Source organism: Harpia harpyja, chromosome 6 (genome assembly GCF_026419915.1).
Source record: "Harpia harpyja isolate bHarHar1 chromosome 6, bHarHar1 primary haplotype, whole genome shotgun sequence".
Classification (NCBI taxonomy): domain Eukaryota; kingdom Metazoa; phylum Chordata; class Aves; order Accipitriformes; family Accipitridae; genus Harpia; species Harpia harpyja.
The window spans coordinates 33,442,030-33,464,820 of NC_068945.1; the positions used below are offsets into that span (position 1 = coordinate 33,442,030).

The 22,791-nt window shown below is 39.7% G+C and overlaps 1 protein-coding gene across 9 annotated transcripts in view; it reads right to left on the bottom strand.

The window, feature by feature from the left end:
• The window catches only part of MON2 (MON2 homolog, regulator of endosome-to-Golgi trafficking), a 92,376-nt gene that overhangs the window by 51,037 nt on the left and 18,548 nt on the right, over positions 1-22,791 (bottom strand). For all 9 annotated transcript variants that reach the window (XR_008235770.1, XR_008235771.1, XM_052790803.1 and 6 more), the window contains exons 3-14: positions 21,358-21,485; positions 20,371-20,502; positions 12,493-12,622; positions 11,841-11,938; positions 11,048-11,173; positions 10,102-10,296; positions 9,241-9,365; positions 8,715-8,854; positions 6,011-6,164; positions 3,133-3,365; positions 1,738-1,819; positions 834-1,015 (exon numbers count right to left, since the gene is read on the bottom strand). Coding sequence is in view for 7 of the 9 variants with exons in the window: in XM_052790803.1 (XP_052646763.1) it covers positions 834-1,015; positions 1,738-1,819; positions 3,133-3,365; positions 6,011-6,164; positions 8,715-8,854; positions 9,241-9,365; positions 10,102-10,296; positions 11,048-11,173; positions 11,841-11,938; positions 12,493-12,622; positions 20,371-20,502; positions 21,358-21,485 (1,725 nt within the window). In the remaining 2 variants the exon portion in view is untranslated. The remainder of the gene's footprint in view (positions 1-833; positions 1,016-1,737; positions 1,820-3,132; positions 3,366-6,010; positions 6,165-8,714; positions 8,855-9,240; positions 9,366-10,101; positions 10,297-11,047; positions 11,174-11,840; positions 11,939-12,492; positions 12,623-20,370; positions 20,503-21,357; positions 21,486-22,791) is intronic.

Consider the following 22,791-nt stretch of genomic DNA (forward strand, 5'->3'; position numbering starts at 1 on the left):
AGGACTTCAGTACACCCATTTTATAACTCACCTGTAAAATGAAGAGTAACCTATATAAAATAACTTAAGTTCACTGCTTCATTTCCATAGAGATTAATGTAGCTTAGTCATGCATACTGCTTCACAGACTTACGATCTAGTAATGCACTTAGCTTGTGGGCTGGAGGAAAGGCACTGGTCCTTGTTCCCAGACTAAGGTATTTTTGTTTTAAATTAAGAGGTCTAATGTTAGGCCCATCTGCATATTCTCCAGGTAGTTGCATTTCTCAGTACATAGTAATTAATCTTCAAAATTAGAAACAGAGTACATCTGCAACTGGCACATCCCATGAATTACAACATTCTCTCAAGATGTGGGAAGCATCAATTCAACTTCTTGTAAGCTGAACAGAGCCTAGAACTTAAGATCTTCCATTTACATAGTAAGTACTACCATCACTAGACAATTGTAGGAAAGACTGTAGTACACCACAAATGCAGGATGTTCTAGCCAACTCTTAATTACCTGAGTCGCCCAGGGATGTTTTCAGAATTTGCATGCCTTAATGACATCCTAACAGATCTGTTAGGATGATAGACAGATCTCTGTAGAATATGAACTTCTGATATATGCTAAGCATTCAGGAAGTTTTAGGTTGACTAGAATGATACCCAGCAGATGCTGCAAGACTAATGAGTTCTGGAAAGCAGGCGGTCTAGATCCTGTCTGAGGATTCTAACAATTTAGTATATCCAAATACTACAGTTGCCTATCTTTGCAATCACATCCTGAGAAAATTTGGGTTTAGAGGACAATACAGGGAAACACAATTAAGGAAAACCTATATACTTACATTTGCTGGACAGAGCTGCAGTTGTGTTATTTAATACAGTAAGGGCATAGTGAGGAGGCAAGGATCCTTTGCAAATGGCAGTGATAAAGGCATCTCTTGATGTTACAAGACCCAGTCTTCCACAAAGCGCAGCCATGGTCAATTCTGCTTTTAGAATATTTTCAGTGGCAGCTTCATCAGTACTGAAAGAGTACACATCATTTAGTAAGAATTAATCCATGGCACAGAAGCAGGCAGCTAAACAAAACTGAAAGCAGTGAGAACGTATACTTTAAACCTGTCAACACTATAAATACTGAAGAGCAAGCATAACCAATCAACAAAATTCTTCAGAACCATTTCCTATAAAACCGGTCTTTAGTTTTGACTGACTTGGCAAAGGAGACTATGAGGAGGTATTTAACACTAATTTCAGAAAATGGTGTTTGATAACAAAAGACTCTTTGAAACAGACAATTAAGTTACCAAAGTTATTACCTAGTAAACAGCTTTTCCACTTCAAAGACTACATAGTACTAACAAGTACTAAGACATTATTTAGTCTCTTATCAACAGTAATCAGGACATAGGTAGAATCAGTTCAATGTGTTCAAACATTCACTCAAAGTAAAAAGGAGTAAAAATAATGTAAATAGTTTAAATGCAAGCTTTTGAAAATGTTAATTAATTGTTCTGCATTGAAATACATTAAAGGTTGATGCTAGGCTTCTGGAGACTTCTGTGTCTTCTACTCTTAACAGATCCTCACTCAGTCTAGCCATCGCTAACCCACAAACCTGTCTGCTCTGTTGCCACGAGAAGTTCGCTCTCATAAAACCATCAACTTGACTGGTATCAAGTCAGTTCAACATATAGCTGGGAATGTCGTCATTGAAAAAATCAAGAGAAATGAAAGACCAAATACCTTGCATCAAGTAGGAGGGATAAAGCAGCCAGAAGACCACACCAACAAGCATTCACCATTTCTTCCCATACAGCTCTGTTAACTTGAAAGAAATACATATACTTCTTTATAGCAGAAACACAGTATTTTTCTCAATAACTTTCAATTATATCACAAACAAAATGCTTCCTATGGCACCTTTTAAAGTGCATTTTTATATGGATGTTTACAGAGACACATATGTGTGTATATACAAACACACTCACACCAGTACCATATAAGGAGCTGCATTTAAAGTAACACTGCTAAAGTAAAAATGTCACCAAGGCAATGCTTATTCTAAATTACACCAGCATCACCCCCCCCCAAAACAAAACCCCAAACCTTAGAGGTATACATAACTATTTTTAATCTTTGTCTGTAAAAATAAACATTCAGAAGTGTATAAATGTGGGACAAGAAACTCACTGAAATTCTGCAGTGAAGGAAAAATACTCTCCCCTGGTATTTATGATTCTCCATATTTTTTCATTTCTTTAATTTAATAGGAAAAAAAATACAGGTCAAACAGACCTATAGCCTGCCCCGAGCCCGGGCTGAGCCGGTGCTGCCTGCAGCACCACGGAGAGCTCCACAGCGCCGAGGCCGCGGGCAGCCCTCGGGACAAACCCCATCCGTCCGTCCGTCCCGCTGCACCGCCGGGGCCGCGGTACCGACCGCTGCGCTACGGTCTCTGCTTCCCGGGACACAAGCCGAAACCACTCCCGAGAGCCAAGTCTTTCTGTACGTACATGTACGGACTCCTCACATAGTGCACAAAATACAAGCCTCAGTTCCTACTAGTTCTGCTTTTCAAGAAGTTCTTCCCTAAATACTTCAATCTTGTTTAAAATCTCTCCATTAAAATGATCATCTTTTTATCTTGTTACTAGAAATACATTTTTCTTTTAACGTGGTCATAACTGCCAAATTTCTCTCCGTCAGGTTGACTCTTGCGACCTTGGATCTCAAGTGTTAAGCAGAATTAAGGACACAGAAAAGCAGAATAGTAGATCTGGACAACAGAATGCCTGTTCTCTCTCCCATGCATCCCATGCACATACACGTAAAACAGCATTAATAGACCACAAGGAGTCTATGGCCAAGGTGCTATAAGGACCAAGGACAGAAGCAGTACTTCAAGTCAAGTATGTATTTTTTTTAGAGACTACTGCTGTCCCATTACACACAAAAAAAACCCCAACCAAAAAAACAAAAAACAAAAACCCCACAGAACACCACACCAACCCCCCCCCCCAACCAAAACCTGCTTCATTAAAAGTTTTAATATACAATTTAGAAACAATAAATTTAAGCAACAAAGCATGAACTATTTTAATCCTGCTTTATGTAAATAGTGTTTGCATTTTCAAATACCTAGTTCTTTCTCTGTTTGGTCAGATACAGACTGCAAGTCTTGCTGCTCTGAAGACTGTGCTGGTAATGAAGTTGTCTCTGTTGTGCTTTGACTGACTGTTTCTGCCTCTCCCAACTCTCCTTCAATCATGGTAGTGATACCACGGACAAGATCCAGTAAACAGTGAAATGCCACTGACATGGCATAGCCTTCAGGAATCGTAGGTGGCTCTACTTTGTCCAGCATTTCCAAACTAAAAAAATGAAAGCATGACAAGCATGTAATAGTACCACTGTGATTAAAAACAGTAACAAAGAACAAGATTCCAAATGAATGTTAAGTACAAACAGGCCCCAAATACCAACCTTCAAGATTTATAGCAACTCAAGAAAAAAAATTCCTTGATTAATCAAGTCATTAAGTAAAAGAGTAAATGAGTCACTATATAAAATAGTAAATGAAAGGGTACAAACCCTGAGCACCGTATTTAGATCTGCAAATAAATATTTTAAAAAATTAACACATGTAAGCAAGCATCACTGAATGAATTATTCTACTTATATTATTATTTTACTTCAAGCCACTGCAACAGAACCTATTCAGAACACAAGGACATAGGAACAACAGAGGAAATAGGTCAGGAAGTCATGACACTGTGAACATAGTTATAACAAATTGAGAACAAGTCAGATGTTCCATTATTATCTTTGAGTCCATATGACCACAAAAGCCTGTCATAGCTAGATAATATATGACCAAATATTCATCACCTACATGCATAGGTAAACAATGGAAGTTATTTGTACAAAGAGTAAACGTCTACATGATTCAATGCTGAAAACCATTCAATTAAAACATCACTATGCTGGAACTGCAGCCTCATTGCCGCTTTTCTTCATATTTTACTTTAAATGTACATAAAGCACCACTGAGTTACAAATCCAGCAGGCAACAGATTGTACCTGCCACAGCAGCAGCAACTACACAAGGAGAGACAGTCTGTTACAAAAACTACCTGCTACCCCAACAACCACTATTTCATCATTTGCTCTACAAACTTCTCTTAAAAGGCCCAGGCATTCCAGCTACTATATACCAAAGACACTTTTGTACTGTAGTGTCACCACTCTTTTCTGCACAAAGGAGTTTCCTTCTCCCAAACACATAACACTTCAGTTATTACCTCTAATTTCCTGAAGATGGCTGCCTTAGATATCTGGGGGCATAGGCAGCATAGGGAAATCAAATGGTCAACATTTCACCCTCTGTCTACAAATAAGTGTGTACATATCTATGGCTCTGTTAAAATTATTAATGGGTTTTATAGTTACAATGTACCTGTGAGGTAGAGGTCATGTACTCTTACTTTCAAAGACTGGAAAGCAAACTGCTGAATAAATGAAGTGAGTTGTTACAGTTACATGGGAATGGCCATGAAAAATTTTGAATAATCTTTGTCTATTCCTCTAAAAAATACTTACTTCCTCATGTAAAGAGGAAGACGAGGCATAGTGGTCTGGGAAGAGACAGGCCCACACTGGCAAGACGACTCTGCTAGCTCTGTTCACAATTCTTACCTTCAATTAAATCATTGTGTAGAAGTACAAGATGTGGCCATTGTCTGAAAATCTAATGGCAGCAGTAAGAGAGAATCAGTGCTAGGATGTGACCCAAATCTACAGTTACAGTTAGTCATCTCCTTACATGCAGGGAGGACAAACGTACAAGATAGGAGAAAAACTGCTGACATGACATGCTAGCGACAATTCTGCAATCTTACACAGAAGAAAAAAAGAATGCAAAAATTACTCAGAGGGAATCATGGAGTCACTAAGGGATCCAAAGGTAAAGACACAAGCAAGTTCAGTGCAGCACAGGAGACTGTGATGGTGGCTGCAATGTCCTTGAGCCAGTTAAGAATATAAAGTAAGAGAAAAGAAAAGGAAGAAAAGCAGGAGGTGTTATTAGCTGGCCAAAGCATGACCTAGCTTTCATCCACTTTTGTTAAAAATTTGCATTTCCTGAGAACAGTCAGGTAATCTAAAATAACATTCGTGGCCACTGCTGGAACAAAAAGCCAAGTCAACACATAACAAGTTAAACTATTGAAAACTGAGGATGAATTTGTCCTTCTGAGTCTCAAAGGCAGAAAAAGGAGTTTCTACCTTAAAAAAAGTATTGAGATCCAGGCTATTTGCTGATTTCACTGAGTATTATTTGTATGCCAGAATTTCATGGGCTGTACAAGTAACTTTCAATTTGGAAGAGATTGACCTTCAATGGTCATGAGAAAAATTCCACTATTTCAAAAGTAATGTAGTATTCACAGCTCTAAACTGAGAGCACCATCTGCGTTATACAAAGTCATGACAAAATAGTTGGTCACTCTAAGCAGCATTCACAGTCTAACCTTCATATATAGGTCAATATATTGTTTGGAATAACAACCTGGCCAATATCTACCACAATATCCTGTTCAATAAAAACTGTAAATACAGTAAAGCTGGTGTAAGAAAGCTATTTTTCACTCCCACTGATGTCCCATTTGCTTAATGCCCCTAATATTTGCCATTACGGAACCCAGCAAAAGATATTCTAATATTGTTATATACTGTAGGGAGGCCTAAAAGTGAAGAGTTAATACAGCAACAGTATGATAGAAAAAAATCCAACAGATGCTAAAGCCATAGGGGACATTTGGATCAGAATCCAGAGCATTCGTACAAAATAGCAAAAAATCAGAACACCTCATGGCACCAACAAAAAGAAAATCCATAATACGTTTCAATGCCAGAGAAATCAAGACCTCGATATTCCCTAATAAAAAAATCCTTAAACCATCAAGTTGGACATTAAAACATTTCTTATATAAATTTTCAAAAAGATAGAGGTACTTACTAGGTAGCTTTAGCACTGCCTTGTACTGTTACATTCAGGATAGGTATCCAAGTGCCTCTGTACTCAAAAGCAGGTAATACAGTTGCACCTCCTCCCATTCCAAGCACTCCCGGGTTAGTCTGTGCTGAGCCAGTATTACCCGATGCATTGCTTCCTGTTCCAAAAAACAAAGTGATAAAATTAACCAATCTAATTTTAGTGATCAGCAAACATCCTTTTTCTATATTTAATTTTTAAGTTGAGATACATGGATTAATATGAGATACCCTGCTCAATAACAAAAACCACCACCAACACAATTTTTGAGCTCCCTCTGCTGTCTAAAACACGATCTTATGTGCAAAGCGATCAGTTCAAGAAGCACAGTTGATTGATGCCAACTGCCTTATTTTCAGCCAGAATAAAATGTTTCTGTGAAAGGTACAGCAGCATTCATAAGATTCTGTGAACGAACTAAACGTACGTGGTCTCAGTAAAACAATATATATTTTAGTGAAGAGTCTGACAGATATTTAAAAGTTAAGGATTATTTGAATAGTTGCATCTAGAACTCAGTAGTAGGAAAGAGAGGTTAGTCATTCCAAGGAAAGAGATCAACACAAACTTTAAAGATTTCAGAAATGTAAAAGTTCTCAAAGAGAACTGCAATGTTTGAATCTGTTCCATGCCAAGGTAGAAGAAAACAAACCACACCAGGGAAGAGCTGACAACGTGCCAACCAACAGCTAGCAGGAAACAAACGTTGGTTCCAATTCAAGAAGCCAAAAAAATCAAATAAAAGGACAAGGAATTCTGTATATACAAGACTTGCTACATATAGAATACTTACTAGGAGTAGGTACCACAAGTTCAGACTCTCTCTGTACAGACAATGGGGAAAGAAGGGCAGAGTTGCCAAGAAGGCGACTCACAGCACGTAATACATCAGTGTAACAACTGCCATTTTCATGCGCTCACTTTTAACGTGTAGGGAGATTAAACTACTAATTTAGGCAATATGAATACACACAGAAGCCTATGTATACACTTTAACACAGTAAAGCTTAATAGACTGAAACAACAAAACCATACTGCTAAACAGAAATGGTTAACCAAACACTACCACTAACACAAACACAGTTATACCAGTGTCATTTTGTGATACCACTGAACAGACACATATAACTATTTTTATATCAACATAACTCCTTAAAGTGGTAAAAAAGCTTACATTACACCAGTATAATAAAAGTGACACAAAACTTAGGTAGATGCAGCATTCAACTTCTATGAAACAGCTACCTTGTTGCAAAACTGAGGCTCAAAAGCCAACTACAAGTGTGTAAGACAGCCTGCTACAACAGGACTATCGTTATAATCAGAAGACTCAGTTTGAAAGTTAGGTTGCATTGACCTGCTTTTTGCATGTTAGACATGGCCATAGGAGGAAAAGAGGCAGAAAGACAAATGCATGAGAAAGAGACATGAGAAATACTCAGGCAGAAAGAAGTAGTGAAAACGTAAAGGAGAAAACAAACTGGAACAATAAGCCAGAGAAATAGCAACAGCACTAAGGGTATGACCCTACTGCAGTGCTGTTTCAAACGAAGGCAAAATTTAAGTTTTCAGGAGAATGAGTATTTTAGAATGGCTTCTTATATGTGCATGTTACACGATGAAAAGCACTTTCCTGATTTACCTTAAGTGGATTAAACTAACCCAGAAATAATACTGACAGAAATGTTCTATCAGCTTCCATACAGCCAACTATTGAACAACCGCTACTGACACAAATTTCTTCACACTATCAATGCTAACACCAACTTGGAATTCAGACTTCATGAGTGAACCCTGGAAGGTGTGAGTCTAAACCCAGACTTTTTAATGTTTATTAGTTTAATAGTAGATATGATTGATAATAATTATACTTTATCTGTTTATTATCTATTTTAAGAGGGCATGTCAAAAGACACCCTTAGAGACGGTTTTTATTTTGTTTGTTGCTGAGGCCTCTGCTTCCAGAACTATGGGAAGAAGCAGAGAGCCTTAACTCGGACATAAACACCTGCAAAAGCATTAACAGGAGGACCATTTCTTCTTCTAGAAATAAAGATACACCCAGTGAAATGCCAAAACCCTGGCTGCAAGAAAAGACAATCAAGTTTAGTTTCAGTAACTGACTGTTTTCAGCTTACAGGAAAAGCAAAGATCATCTGTAAAGCACAGATCTTTATTTCTACCTCTTGGCTTCATCAGTCCAGTTTTGCCCCTGAACATACAGAAGAATTAGCTATTGCCTCCCAGGAGGAAGCAAACACACACTGTCTTACTACTTCACTTGCACGCTGCCATAAATGACATCCCCGCACAAGGAGACAGAAATCAAATTTGTTGTAGTCAGAAATTGGAAATAATTCCCCCAGAATTTCCCTCAGAAGAGTAGTGAACCAAGGAGCTTGGTTGCTGTAGAAGCAGATACAAATGCAGCAGCACTGCTCTGCTGACTGCGGGCTACATCTTCCCCACAACACAGGTAGATAAAATCACCTGTTGTACCAGACCTGAAAACACTAGTTTTTCCTCAAGCTAGCTTTTCATCTCAATGAACAATGAGCATGAAAGTACAGAACTGTACCAAGCCAAATGTATATACTGAATCAAATCAGAATTTATTATTACAAGAAAATGCTGGAAAATTAAAATGATAGCAAGGACAAGGCTTTACCAGTTTGGTTTGGCATCACTGATGTGTTCCCTGTGCTTGGCACAAGAAATAGCGACTGGATGAAGGACCCCAGTGCATTCACAATATCACGGAAAACTTTTGTGGAATGTTGCTTCATATCATACGATTGACAAAAGGACCTGGAAAGTATTTTATAAAATACAGTAAGTATTTGACAAATTAGGTACTAAAAGCATATTTTACAGCAACTTCCCACCCCCCTCCAATCTGCAGACTAAAAGCACATTTTAACTGCAAGTGTTTAGGTAAATAATAATATTTAGTTTTAGGTAAATGCTCCTTTGACACTGGTAAGACCGAGAGGGTTTGGAATACTCAAATAACTATAATTCAGCCCTTCCTGGATAATAAGCATTGCCTAGTGCTTTATAAAAAAATTATCTTGAAGAGTTTATTGCATTTAAGTTTCTAAATATTTACAGTGTTTTAAGAAGCATTTTCCACTGAAAAAAAAAAGAAAAATTCTTAAATTTTATGTAGAAGTGAAACTTAATATATTTAATACCTTAATAGCTGAGGCTGCACACAAAGCCTGTGAATAGATTCTACTGCAACAGCTCTTAGCCACTGTGGTTTGTCTGCATCCAGAAACTTAACCAGCAATGACAGAAAGATTTCACATTCTGTTACCTAAAAGATACAGTTTATAGCTATTAAATAAAAAGAAAAAGGCTCCTACAAAATATTTTCTCCAAAAAACTTCTGTTTCATCTTAGGAGTTCCATCCCAGCAAGTTTTGCACAGGATCTAAAAAACCCCTTCAACAAGCATTTACTCAAAATTATATAAAAAGAATACCTAATAATAATAATTTTTTTGCCAAGCTAACACCACATATGCAATTGTATTGAAGGAGTTAAATTCCTCACAGACATCGCATTAAAGTTCTTACATGTGCTACAGTAAACCAATGTAGCTGAAAAAAATCTTTTTTAGCAAATATCTAAAATTCGTGAGGTAAGAACAGCTGAACATGCGTTTTGTATGCACATTCTGTCAACAGCTTTAGCAACACAAGTCAAAAGCATCTTAGCAAGTATTAACAAGGCACAGCAATTAACATTATCTCAAGCCAGGCAAACAACGTAAGATCAAAAGGTTCCCAAAACTTTAACTGAAAGGCAGTTAAGTACAGAAAAGAGAACAGCTAATCTACTCTGAGAATTTATACAAGCCCATGTTTAATAAAATCATACATGTAGAATACATGTAAACAAATACACGTAAGAGGAAAAGAATATTTAGACTTTTCTTCCTTCAGTATACATCAACAGTTCCCAAGAACTAATTTATACTATTTCTGATCACAGTACTGGCATATACACAGAAAAACAGAATTGCATAAAGAAAATTTGAACATTCTTACCAGCAAACTGTAAAACTGCTTAATCAAAACAGAAACTACTCTCAGCAAACGCATGCAGATGGGGAAGTATGGTTTTTCCACTGGTGCTGGGGAAGATGACGTGCTGGAACCTTGCCTGAATTTGATATTTGGGGAGAAGAGCTTTATAACAAGAGGGCATACCCTTTCTTTAAGAAGAAAACTGAATTCCTGATGCTGAAAAAGAAAACACAACAAATTATAAGTAGATATTCTTTAATTGCTACCAGTAGCTCTGATTATGCATCTTATTTACATTTACTGTTATGACCAAGCACTCTGAAGTCATGTAAATGTTGGTATAAATTACACACTCAGGAAATGAAAAGGAAGAACGGCAGACACCTTTGTAAAGCTATGACAAAGCATGATGAAATGACATGGTCAGGTTCATACCATGCACCCCTCTTCCTGTATTTTGCAAATTGAAATAGGCTGCTAATACATCATTTATTACATATTTAATTTTTTTTATTTAGCTACTGTCTGCTAAAATGTGTTACTGTAGGATCATGGTGCATTTATATGCAGTAGATCCACACAATTCATAGTCATGATTCTTGCTGCTTTGCAAGTGGGGTGAGGTTAATGTTTTCATAGAAATAACAATGCCACAAACTAAGTTACAGAGCTGTCATAAATCACGCAAGATAAGAAAATGCATCTTTGGAGAAGATATAAATGGCAAAAAAAAAAGTGAAACAAAGTACAACATGCTCTACAAAATGCAAGAATAAAGTGTATGAAAATAGAAAAAGTGGACAAAAAAGCACACAGTACTTTTCTATCATAAAAACCCAACATGTAAAAGCTACAAGTTCTTTTGAAAAGCAGTACTCACGCTAAATTAAAGAGGAGTTAATGAAGTGTAAATTTTACTACCCATGTGAACAAAAGTCTTCCTATTTTCCCTCCAAGAACTACTCACTTGTAAAAACACTTGTGGAAAGTCATTGAGGACCGACTCAAGAAGTTCGAGGCCAAATGTCCGGGTCATTTCTGTCATACCCACGAGCCAGTAGGGAGCATCAGCATTAACTAACTGACAAAGATCCTTAAAAAGAAATACAGTAACATTTACATTCTCTGCACAGTCCTGTACCGCCATAAGTTTTCTGAGTCTACACCAAAATCTACACTCTCTCCCTCTTTTGCAATGAGTAATTTTCCAATTTCGACATAATTTTTCCTCAAATACTTCTTTTACATAAATTATTAAGCAAAAAACTTCTTAAAAGAAATTTTAAACTTTGCTGGTATACTTGTAGCAATTATGTTCATTCCTGTCCTGAAAAATATCTCAAGACCAGTGAGTTTGCTAAGTCAAGAAGATTTTTATTGGCGTGATGAATACAGCTACTACTTTTCATTATATACTTGACTTCAATATACAATACCAAGCACAAGAAGCAAGACTGAACTACAGTAGCAGTGTTTGGTTCATGGAAAAAGAATCTTGAATTTAATGCAGACATGGATGCTTAGCTATTATTTAAGATTCATAGCAAAACATTTTCCTAGGCTGCTTTGTCTTCATTTTCCAATCATCTCCCTGGGATACAGCATTTCATTGCCAATTACAATAAATGCGCATAAGAAAGCCTGAGGCTCTGGTTAAGGACGTTGTCAATATGCCAATAGCAAATTTTTGAAATTTCTTACAGAGATGTAGAAGCACCCGGTTGTAACTGCAAATGTATAAATATATGCTCCCCAACTACCTGAAAAAGCATATAAGCATCTTTAGCACATGGCTTCAGTGTACTGACAGATCTTCTGTTACTATTTCCTTGAACTGCAACTGGCTGGTCAATAGTGTCTGTGTAGAAACAAAAATCGGTTTTGTGAACAAAGGAACTGCTGAAAATCAAGTATGCATTAAGTGTTGTTACAAAAAGATTCTAGGAGAATGGTCAGGTAATTCTTCTGCAACTTATCATGTCTACAGAAATAAACACAAGATTGAATACCAAAGATCATCAATACCAAGCACTTCTTTCCTATAAATTTTCTCTTCAGAACTGCTACTGCCGTGTATTTCACACTCAGTAATCTAAGTTATCTTCACCTCAAATGACACCCTCACCTCAAATTCCTTCACAACACTACCTTGAAGACCAGTTCTCACAACTTGAAAAAAAATCTGGGTTTTATATATTGCTGTACTCACATGGACTGACACAACAGCTAAGGATTTAATCTCCTTTGAATACAAGTAAATGTATAAAAGACAGTAAAAATTAATAATGCCTGTGATTTTTTTTAATAACATTTATAGACTTTTTACTACTTCTTTATCTGAAAAAGATAAACATCTGATGTGTGTCCAAAAAACAGGTTAATACAAGCAAGCAGAGTAAGAAGAATGCCCACCTTTGTATTGTTCATCTTCAGCAACCACCCTCTCAAATACAACAGTAACTACCTGCCGCACTGTAGCTGCTGCAGTATTATTTGTTATATTATCTTTTGTGAAGTGCAATCGAAAACAAAGTACAATTGCCTGAAAGAGAAGAAAAAAAAAAAAATCACCTTACAACAATATATTTTCATTTGTTAGCTAAGAGTCAAGAAAGCCGATTGAGGAATGCTTTCCACTACAGTTTGTCAAAAGGTTGCCTGAAAAAAAAAAATTGTTTTAATAATTTTAAATTTGAAGAATCAGAATAAATTTTATACATTACCCTAGCCAAAAACCTCTTCAGTAATCCTCCCCAAAGGTAATCTAAAGTGGTATTAACTGAAGACACTATGATATGCCAATAAAACTACAATCATCATACAGAGACTATACAGTAATCAACCACATAAAACAACTTATATGAATATTAATGTCAAAAGGACATTAGGATTATACAGTTAATCACAGAGAGGTCAGTCAACTCCAAAGCTAAAATACCATTCCTCTCCTATGTTAAATCACAATACTTTCACAACCATGTTGCCTCGACTGCTATTATTGCTAAGGTGCTTATTTTAATGTGTCATTGTGCCAGCACTGACCTGAATACTGTTTCCCATTGGATTCTGTATTACCTCGAACACATAAATTAATACTTACTTATTTTATAATGAACTTTGAAAATTAATATCTGTATGTGTAGTGAAAACTATATTTCTTGTTCTTTTGTCCTTATTCTGTGTTCTTGCACTTCCATGAACCTCAACCACACCCAGCGATAGCTTCTTTTTCCTGTAAATGATTTGTGGACCCTGCTCAGATGGTAATCCCCATTTTAGTTTGAAATTTTACAACACAATCATACACCTCTGGACTTTCAGAAGATACTGCACGATTCTCTAGGTGAATCATAGAATCATTTAGGTTGGAAAAGACCTTCAAGATCATCAAGTCCAACCATAAGCCTAACACTGCCAAGTCCACCACTAACCCATGTCCCTAAGCACCACACCTACACGTCTTTTAAATACCTCCAGGGATGGTGACTCAACCACTTCCCTGGGCAGCCTGTTCCAATGCCTGACAACCCTTTCAGTGTTGTCTATCCCGTCCAAACCTCCCCTGGCACAACTTGAGGCCATTTTCTCTCATTCTATCACTTGTTACTTGGGAGAAGAGACCACTACCCACCTCACTACAACCTCCTTTCAGGTAGTTGTAGAGAGCAATAAGGTCTCCCCTCAGCCTCCTTTTCTCCAGGCTAAACAACCCCAGATCCCTCAGCTGCTCCTCATAAGACTTGTGCTCCAGGCCCCTCACCAGCTTCGTTGCCCTTCTCTGGACATGCTCCAGCCCCTCCATGTCTTTCCTGTAGTGAGGGGCCCAAAACTGAACACAGGACTCGAGGTGCGGCCTCACCAGTGCCGAGTACAGGGGGACGATCACCTCCCTGTTCCTGCTGGCCACACTATTTCTGATACAGGCCAGGATGCCGTTGGCCTTCTTGGCCACCTGGGCACACTGCTGGCTCATATTCAGCCGGCTGTCAACCAGCACCCCCAGGTCCTTTTCTGCTGGGCAGCTTTCCAGCCGCTCTTCCCCTGTAGCGCTGCATGGGGTTGCCGTGACCGAAGTGCAGGACCCAGCACTTGTCCTTGTTGAACCTCATACAGTTGGCCTCGGCCCATCGATCCAGCCTGTCCAGATCTCTCTGTAGAGCCTCCCTACCTTCGAGCAGATCAACCCTCCCTCCCAACTTGGTGTGGTCTGCGAACTTGCTGACGGTGCACTCCATCCCCTCATCCAGACCATTGATAAAGATATTAAACAGAACTGGCCCCAGTACTGAGCCCTGGGGAACACCACTTGTGACCCACCGCCAACTGGATTTCACCCCATTCACCACAACCCTCTGGGCTCAGCCATCCAGCCAGTTTTTCACCCAGTGAAGAGTGCACTTGTCCAAGCCATGAGCCGCCAGCTTCTCAAGGAGTATGCCATGAGAGACAGTGTCAAAGGCCTTGCTGAAGTCTAGCAAAATAACATCGACAGCCTTTCCCTCATCCACTAGGCGGGTCACCTGGTCATAGAAGGAGATCAGGTTGGTCAAGCAGGACCTGCCTTTCATGAACCCATGGTGACTGGGCCTGATCCCCTGGTTGTCCTGTATGTGCCCCGTGATGACACTCAAGATGATGTGCTCCATAACCTTCCCTGGCACCGAGGTCAGACTGACAGGCCTGTAATTCCCTGGATCCTACTTCCAGCCCTTCTTGTAGATGAGCGTCACATTTGCTAACTTCCAGTCAGCTGGGACCTCCCCAGTTAGCCAGCACTGCTGATAAACAGAAGAGGCTTGGTAAGCACTTCTGTCAGCCCCCTCAGTTCCCTGGAGTGGATCCCATCCAGCCCCATAGACTAAGTGGTGTAGCAGGTCGCTAACCATTTCCCCTTGGATTATGGGGGTTTCATCCTGCTCCCTATCCCTGTCTTCCAGCTCAGGGGCCTGGGCACCCACAGAACAACTGGTCTTACTATTAAAGACTGAGGCAAAGAAGTCATTAAGTACCTCAGCCTTTTCCTCATCCTTTGTCACTGTGTTACCCTCCACATCCAATAAAGGATGGAGATTCTCCTTAGCCCTCCTTTTGTTGCTAATGTATTTCTAGAAACATTTTTAATTGTCTTTTACAGCAGTAGCCAGATGAAATTCTAGTTGGGCTTTGGCCCTTCTAATTTTCTCCCTGCAAAACCTCATGACATCCTTGTAGTCCTCCTGAGAGGCCTGCTCCTTCTTCCGAAGTTCATAAACTCTCCTTTTTTCCCCTGAGTTCCAGCCAAAGCTCTCTGTCCAGCCAGGCCAGTGGTCTTCCCCGCCAGCTCGTCTTTTGGCACATGGGGATGGCCTGCTCCTGTGCCATTAAGATTTCCTTCTTGAAGAATGCCCAGCCTTCCTGGACATCTTTGCCCTTCAGGACTGCCTCCCAAGGGACTCTGTCAACCAGTCTCCTAAACAGGCCAAATCTGCCGTCCAGAAGTCCAAGGCAGCAGTTCCGCTGACCCCTGTCTTACTTCTCCAAGAATTGAAAACTCTATCATTTCGTGACTGCTATGCCCAAGATGGCCTCCAACCATCACATCACCCACAAGTCCCTCTCTGTTTGCAAACGACAGGAACGGCACCTTCCCTAGGTTGGCTCACTCACCAGCTGTGTCAGGAAGGTCTCTTCCACACACTCCAGGAACCTCCTAGGCAGTTTCCTCTCTGCTATCTTGTATTTCCAGCAGACATCTGGTAAGTTGAAGTCCCCCACAAGAACAAGGGCTAGCAATTATGAGTCTTCTCCCAGATGCTTATAGAATATTTTGTCTGCCTCTTCATCCTGGTTGGGTGGTCTATAACAGACTTCCACCATGATAACTGCCTTGTTGGCCTTCTCCCTGATTCTTACCCATAAACACTCAACTCTATTGTCACCATCGTTAAGCTCTAGACAATAAAAACACTCCCTAACATACAGGACTACCCCACCACCTCTTCTTCCTTGCTTATCCCTTCTGAAGAGTTTATAGCCAGCCATTGCAGCACTCCAGTTGTGTGAGTCATTCCACTGTGTTTCCGTTATGGAAACTATATCATAGTTTTCCTGCTGCACAATGACTTTCAGCTCCTCCTGTTTGTTGCCCATGCTGCGTGCATTGGTGTAGATGAACTTCATTTGGGCTACTGATTGCACCACCTTTTGGGGGGGATAAGCCCTACTTCCTACGTGACTGTTCTCAGGCGCTTCAGTGGTTTCTAACACACCAATAACCCTTGCATCTTTGCTGCCACATGGATCTCCATCACCTACCTCCACTGAGATGGCAGACCAAAGGACCTTGCTAGCATACCATCCCTCAAACACTGGCATGCTGCCCCCACACTTCTCTCTAGTGAGTGAGTCTGGTTTCATCCCTTTCCCCCTTCAAATCTAGTTTAAAGCTCTTTCAGTGAGCCCTGCTAACTCCTGTGCAAAGATCCTTTTCCCCCTTTGAGACAGGTGTACCCCGTCTGTTGCCAGCAGGGCTGGTGTCATGTAAACCAAGCCATAATCAAAAAAACACAAAATTCTGCCAGTGACACCAGGCTTGGAGATAGGTACTGATCTGCTGGCTCTTCCTGTTTCTTCCCTCATCATTCCCTGCAACTGGAAGGATAGAGGAGAACACCACTTGTGCTCCTGATCCCTTATCCAGTCATCCCAAGGCCCTGAAGTCTCTCTTGATTGCCCTTGGACTTGTTGCTGCAACTTCATCGCTGCCTATCTGAAAAATCAATAATGGATAATAATCTGAGGGCCGTACCAGAATAGGAAGCCTTCTCTTCACATCTTTAACCTGAGCCCCAGGGAGGCAGCAGACTTCCCTAAGAAGTGGGTCTGGTCTGGATATTGGGCCTTCTGTTCCCGTCAGAAGGGAGTCTTCTATGACAGTGACCAGTCTTTTTTTCTTTATGGAAGCAGTTTTGACGCAGGACATAGGCCGACTTAACCTCAGCAACACCTCCAAGCTAGATGAACCATTGTCCTCATTATTGCCCAGCTCCAGTCCTGAGAAGTTCCCAATCCGCCCTCGTTGCTCCAGAAAATCCCCGTGGGCAGCAATGGTCTCCTGATATTGATGAACCCCAGTTCAACTGGGGGACCTCTGCTTTTAACAGTCTGGGACCCCTTTCCTTAAAGAAGCAAGCAATCTCATCACATGTTTGAACTGAGATGGCTGTATGCCAGCTCAGCACCTGTTGTCCATTCTAGGCTCCGACAGCATATTAACAATAACAACAGTAAAGCAGGAGAAGTTAAAACAGAAGTAAATTTCTTCACTGAGAGGGTGGTTGGTCACGGGAACAGGCTCCCCAGGGAAGTGGTCACGGCACCAAGCCTGTCAGAGTTCAAGGAGAATCTGGACGCTTTTAGTCACACGGTTTAGTTTTAGGTAGTCCTGCAAGGAGCAGGGAGTTGGACTTGATGATCCTTATGGGTCCCTTCCAACTTGAGATATTCTGCGATTATTGTTCGATTCCACTTGCAGAGCCTCATACCTATTATGCAAGGGCACCTGGGAAGGTGGGGTAGTCACAGTGGAGACATGCCTGCTGCACCGGGCAGGAACTTGTTGCCATTGCACCCTATACCTTAAGTCACTGTGTTCAGCCAGGCGGAGAGAGGATAAGGAATCCTCTGTATCACACGTCCTGTCTGCCTGTTGGGCCTGTCTCAGGGAAGGTAGGGTACAGTTCCAGTAGTCTCTCTCTCTCTCGCACTCCCTGATACTCCTCAACCTACTCACCTCCTCCCAGAGCTCTGTCACTAAGCGGAGGAGTTCCTCTCCCCAGGCGTACCTTCCACAGCTCTGTTCACTGTCCCGTCCTGGCATAAGAGCAGGGCATGGCCTGCAGCCCGACGCCTGGCTGGCAGCATGTTCCCACCAGAGCTCCGTCTGGGCAGCTGCATCAGTCGTGGTGGCTGCAAAGCTTGGAGAGGCCATGGCTTTCTGCCAGGTGGATACCATGGCTTCCTGGTCGAGCTGGCAGAGCTTCAGCACCCTTCCTGCACACCGTCCGCGCAAACTGCTGCGCCAGGTCCTGTTGGCTAGCGCTCCCCAAGGACTTCTTTCATACGTGGCTCCGGGGCTTGCCCGTCGCTGCTCCTGGCCCTGCCCAGGTCCCAACAGCCTCCGTGGCGCGAGCTGCAGGCTCCCGGCGCCTCTCTTGGCTCCCCTTCAGGTTCCCCCAGTTCGGGAAACCCCCTGTGCACTGCACTGGAGCACTCCGCTGCGGATCCTGCTGGCACCGGAGCTGCCTGTCTCAGCAACTCAAATAATCTAACGGCAGTCCCTGTATTAAGGGGTTTTTCAAGATGGTTTACCAGTAATTTTCTTAATTTACATCAGTCAAGCTGAAACATGAATATGCAATATATGTCTGGCTCAAACTGATTTTCTCTAGGAACTTTTCAGCATGGAAAAAAAAAAAACAACTTTCAAATATTTCTTGAAAGGATCTTGGGGGGGGGGAATGACAAACAAACCATTGCACCATTTTACCCATGCCAAGTAATGCTTATATTTGGTGAACTGAGAAACTCTGGTAATTCCAGGCCTTGGACAACACCAAGAAATTTTACAGGATATTGCTTTGTCAGGAATGGCTTTTTTTCTTACCCCTGTCACAGCCTGGCCAAATTTGACTATACATTTCTAAATGTACTAGATTTTAACATGCACTAAGGAAATTGTTAGATGTATAGCAATTAGATTCTCCAGTAATTGTATTATGTGAGCATGCTTCTGGATCAGGACACAAGACAAAAGAAAGATGTGCTGGGAAAGACATTCCCTACTTATTTGACACTGCTGCGCCCACATGCTCTTGTGGTTGGTTGGTGTCCAAAAGGAGAAAGTTCCTAGACGTTAGAGAGATGACCAAATAAAGGATGTTGAAAAAATGTGTTTGGAAGACACACACAAATAAGGTAAGTGAAATAGGATGTAGATACCAAGAACCTAAGAATAAGGGGGCGGGGGGAGTATATGGAGGCAGGGTAAGAAGAATAAATGCAGGAAGTGATGAGAAGCAGATATGTGATATGCATAAGGGAAAGGTATGGTGGACTTAATCAGCAACTGTCTCCTTCTAGAGCCTGGATTCATGCTTCTGCCCAAGAACATAGCACCTCATTTGGAAAATGAGCGTTATTTGGAACAAAAGAAACAAGATAGTGTTGAAGAGTTTTTGACATAATTTGACTACTCGAGTAAATAAAGAACCTACTGACAAACCATTCAATCCTTAGCAAGTTTCTATTCTGCCATTTATACGTTTTATAAATTTTCCATTATCTTCTTGCCTTCAGCAGACCTTTGTAACTTAGCTTTGTTTTCCTTTCGTGTTTTTCCTTCCCTTGGTTAAGTGGATTAATAATGATTTTAATATCCACACATTTAATCAGCTAGGAACTTATTTCATTAAAAGCAGAAGCAAAGAAAAACTGAAAACCTTCCACCATAACAGAATGCCTTCAAAAATACTCTTCAATTCTATTCCCTCTCTGTCTGTCTGTCTCTCTCTCAAAAAAAATATTGCTCTGATATTAAACCAATACACTGAAGGCAGAGCATAACAAAGACAGCAATTTAGAACGATTTGTTTAAAACCAAAAAAATCTTTCTTAAGTTAAAGAGAAAAAATTATAAAACATAGTCTAGAAGAGGAACTTACTTTAAACAGAACTTCACAATTCACAGATGGGTAAACAATGTTGCTCTTTCAAAGAGAAGTATCTAGTAATTTAAGATTAAAATGGATCAGAATCCTTATTTTTTGTCTTAGTTGAAACATAATATCCAAAATGGTACATGTTTAAAATTATGCAATAAAGTTATTTCAGTTCTGACTGAAAGAGCAATAACTGGACTGCTTCCAAAAGAGATTTAAGGAAGGGTGGCAGGCAGCTTCTTCTAACATTTGCTTTATTAGTGAAAGCTTACATTGCGCTATGTGCTCTGATTTCAGTTTGAAAACATACATATGACAGATGAGAAGGATAGGCATTAGCCCAGTGTTTTTATTTAAAGCTTCCATTAAGTCAAAAATTTATTATTGTGGAGAAATTAAAAAAAAACAGATTGAAAAGGAAGCTAAAAGAAATCCTCTTTTCAGAGTCTGGATATAAAGACAATAGGGACACAACAGAATCAAGAAAGTCCCCTCCTCTTCCATTATTTCCAAATGCTTCATATGTAAAATCTCTCCCTGTTTTTCCTTTTGGATATTTTAAGTACTACAGTTGGCACTAACAAATTCTTACCTTGGACAGTGCTTCATCATGCACAACTGTATTGGTTGTTAAAAGTACAAGAACTGTCTGGAGCAATTTAAGTTCTTCAAGACTATTTTCCATCAGTTGCCAAAGCATATTAATAATGTTTCCTGCTGCAGCCTACAAAGAAATAATTTTTTGCCAACAATTAAGATGTTTACATAGTGGTATATCACGTGTACACATGTAAGATTAGCACTCTCATAAACGCATATCGTAACGGAATTTGCCTGTTTGGCTATATCATAGGACTGCATTGAGAACATAAAGTCAATTTCATTGTCACAAGCTTCCCAAAATGTTTTTAAAGAATTGACAGCAGAAATCTCTTAATGTGTAGTCCAAATTAAAGTGCACATTTCATTTTCTACTTGGAAATATAGAAGAGACAGTACAAAGACATTTTACCCTCAAAATTAATTCATATCAGAAAAAAAACAGTGTAATTTTACATTATGCAAGCACAGTTGAAGGTATATTTTAACAGTATTATTTTCACCAGCTTCTTAACACACCATATATGCAGTACCATAATATATCATGACATTTGCAGTTGCAGGAAATGTGCATCCATTTAATCTTATTTTTAAAAGTAAAATGTAACAAAGCTGTAATACATAATGTTATCACAAAGAGTAAATTTTGTGGATGCAACTTTAAGAATTATATTTATCAAAGACCATTACATGTTCTGTTCCTGCAGTGTAAGAATACAAACTAAATGAGCTGGTTTGAATTTTCATGAATTTCCTTCTAGAAGTTAGTAGTGTTTCCTCACCTCTTTTTTCTTTTTTTTATGGTCAAAAAGGTTTTTGTTTAAATTACATTTTTTTAAAAACAGATAGGAGTAAAATATTTTGCAGACTCTGTTCATTATAATATAAACAGCCTCAAAAAAAACCCATTCACCTTCATTTTGAGGCCTGTATTTCTCACGCTGAAATATTTACATATTTATATAAAGATTGATCTTACCTCTGAAACAACTTCATGGGACATGAGCCTCTGTATGGCTGCTAGACACAGCTGAGTGATCTTTGGTTCCTTTGTTCCACAACCCATTAGAAAAGGCTGAACTACCTCTGAGCTGTTCTCTTTCAATGCTTTCAAAGAGAGATATGGAAGCAGTCAATGTTTAATACTTTGAAGAGTACAATGCAAAATTTGTTAATCATACCCATTAACAAAAAGAAATCTCCAGTCTTGGAAATTTGGGATTTACTCTTGCACCACAGGGAAAAGCCAAGTGAAGACAGACACTGGGCTGCCACAGCTCACTTCCACAATTACCCTGGCTGAGGCTCAAATCCCACGCACCTTCTCCCTTACACGCTCAAGTGACTTTCTCTTTCCAAATCCAAAACGTCCACCTAGAGTCCATTAGGTTAGTAAGATGCTGTCAGGTTCTGCCCCCCCCAAAGCTTTGCCTGGCCTTGCAGCAGTGACCAGTCTCCGGCTGGTAGCCGCCTCCTTCTGCTCTGCTTCACCTCCGCACCGAATTCAAAAGCAACGCGAAGTGTGGCACAGAGACATACCAAAGTACACGGCACAAAGGGGAACAGCAAAATGGCACTGACAAAACAGGAGGAGAAAGAGACTGGACTGTTTGTATCCTGGGTACGTACACCTGGCTGTGAAGTTTTCAAGCAGTGTTTTAGTGAGAAAGGGCAGCTTCTTAAAATGAATCTTTGTCAGGAGAAAACACAAGTTTCATGAATGTCTCTTTTTTTTTCTTTTTTTTTTTTTTTGAGGAGAAAAAACTTCACAATGAATACAACATTCCACACTGACATTTAAAAAGTTTTTCCCCATAAAATTCTAGAAATTTGAGATAAACTTCATAAAATTAAAAGAGAAAATATTTTTGAAAGATGAAAGGAAAGCATGACTCTGACTGATGAATGCTTTTCTGTTTGCAGGCGTGGTTGTTGATTCATGCAAACTTTTAAGATTTTAGCCATTTAGCCAGTCACCACCATTTAGACACTAAAAATTTCCTCACAGTTGAAAGTTCAATGTGTGTTCTTATACTGAATGTCATACACTATGTTTTAGTCTGTGTGTAATAAGAGAAATGTGTTCATGAAAAAGTTTCACACACATTTTTAGAGCACAGACCTTACCACAAACAAACAAAAAATACATTCTCACATAAACATGCAAACATGATGTATTTTTTTTTTTCTATTGAGCAATTTGAAGTTTGGCTCACAATAGGGTTTATTACTAAGTATCACTACAACTGATCTGGAAAAAAAAAAAGAAACATCAAAGTAAAAACTACAAAAATATATTTTAGTGATATTTTTCAGCTGAAGCACTAACTAACATGACTAATAAGTGTCTACGAAAAGAATAGGCTAGTATAAATTATAGATGCCTACTTTCTATTAGGTAATAGTTCTTATA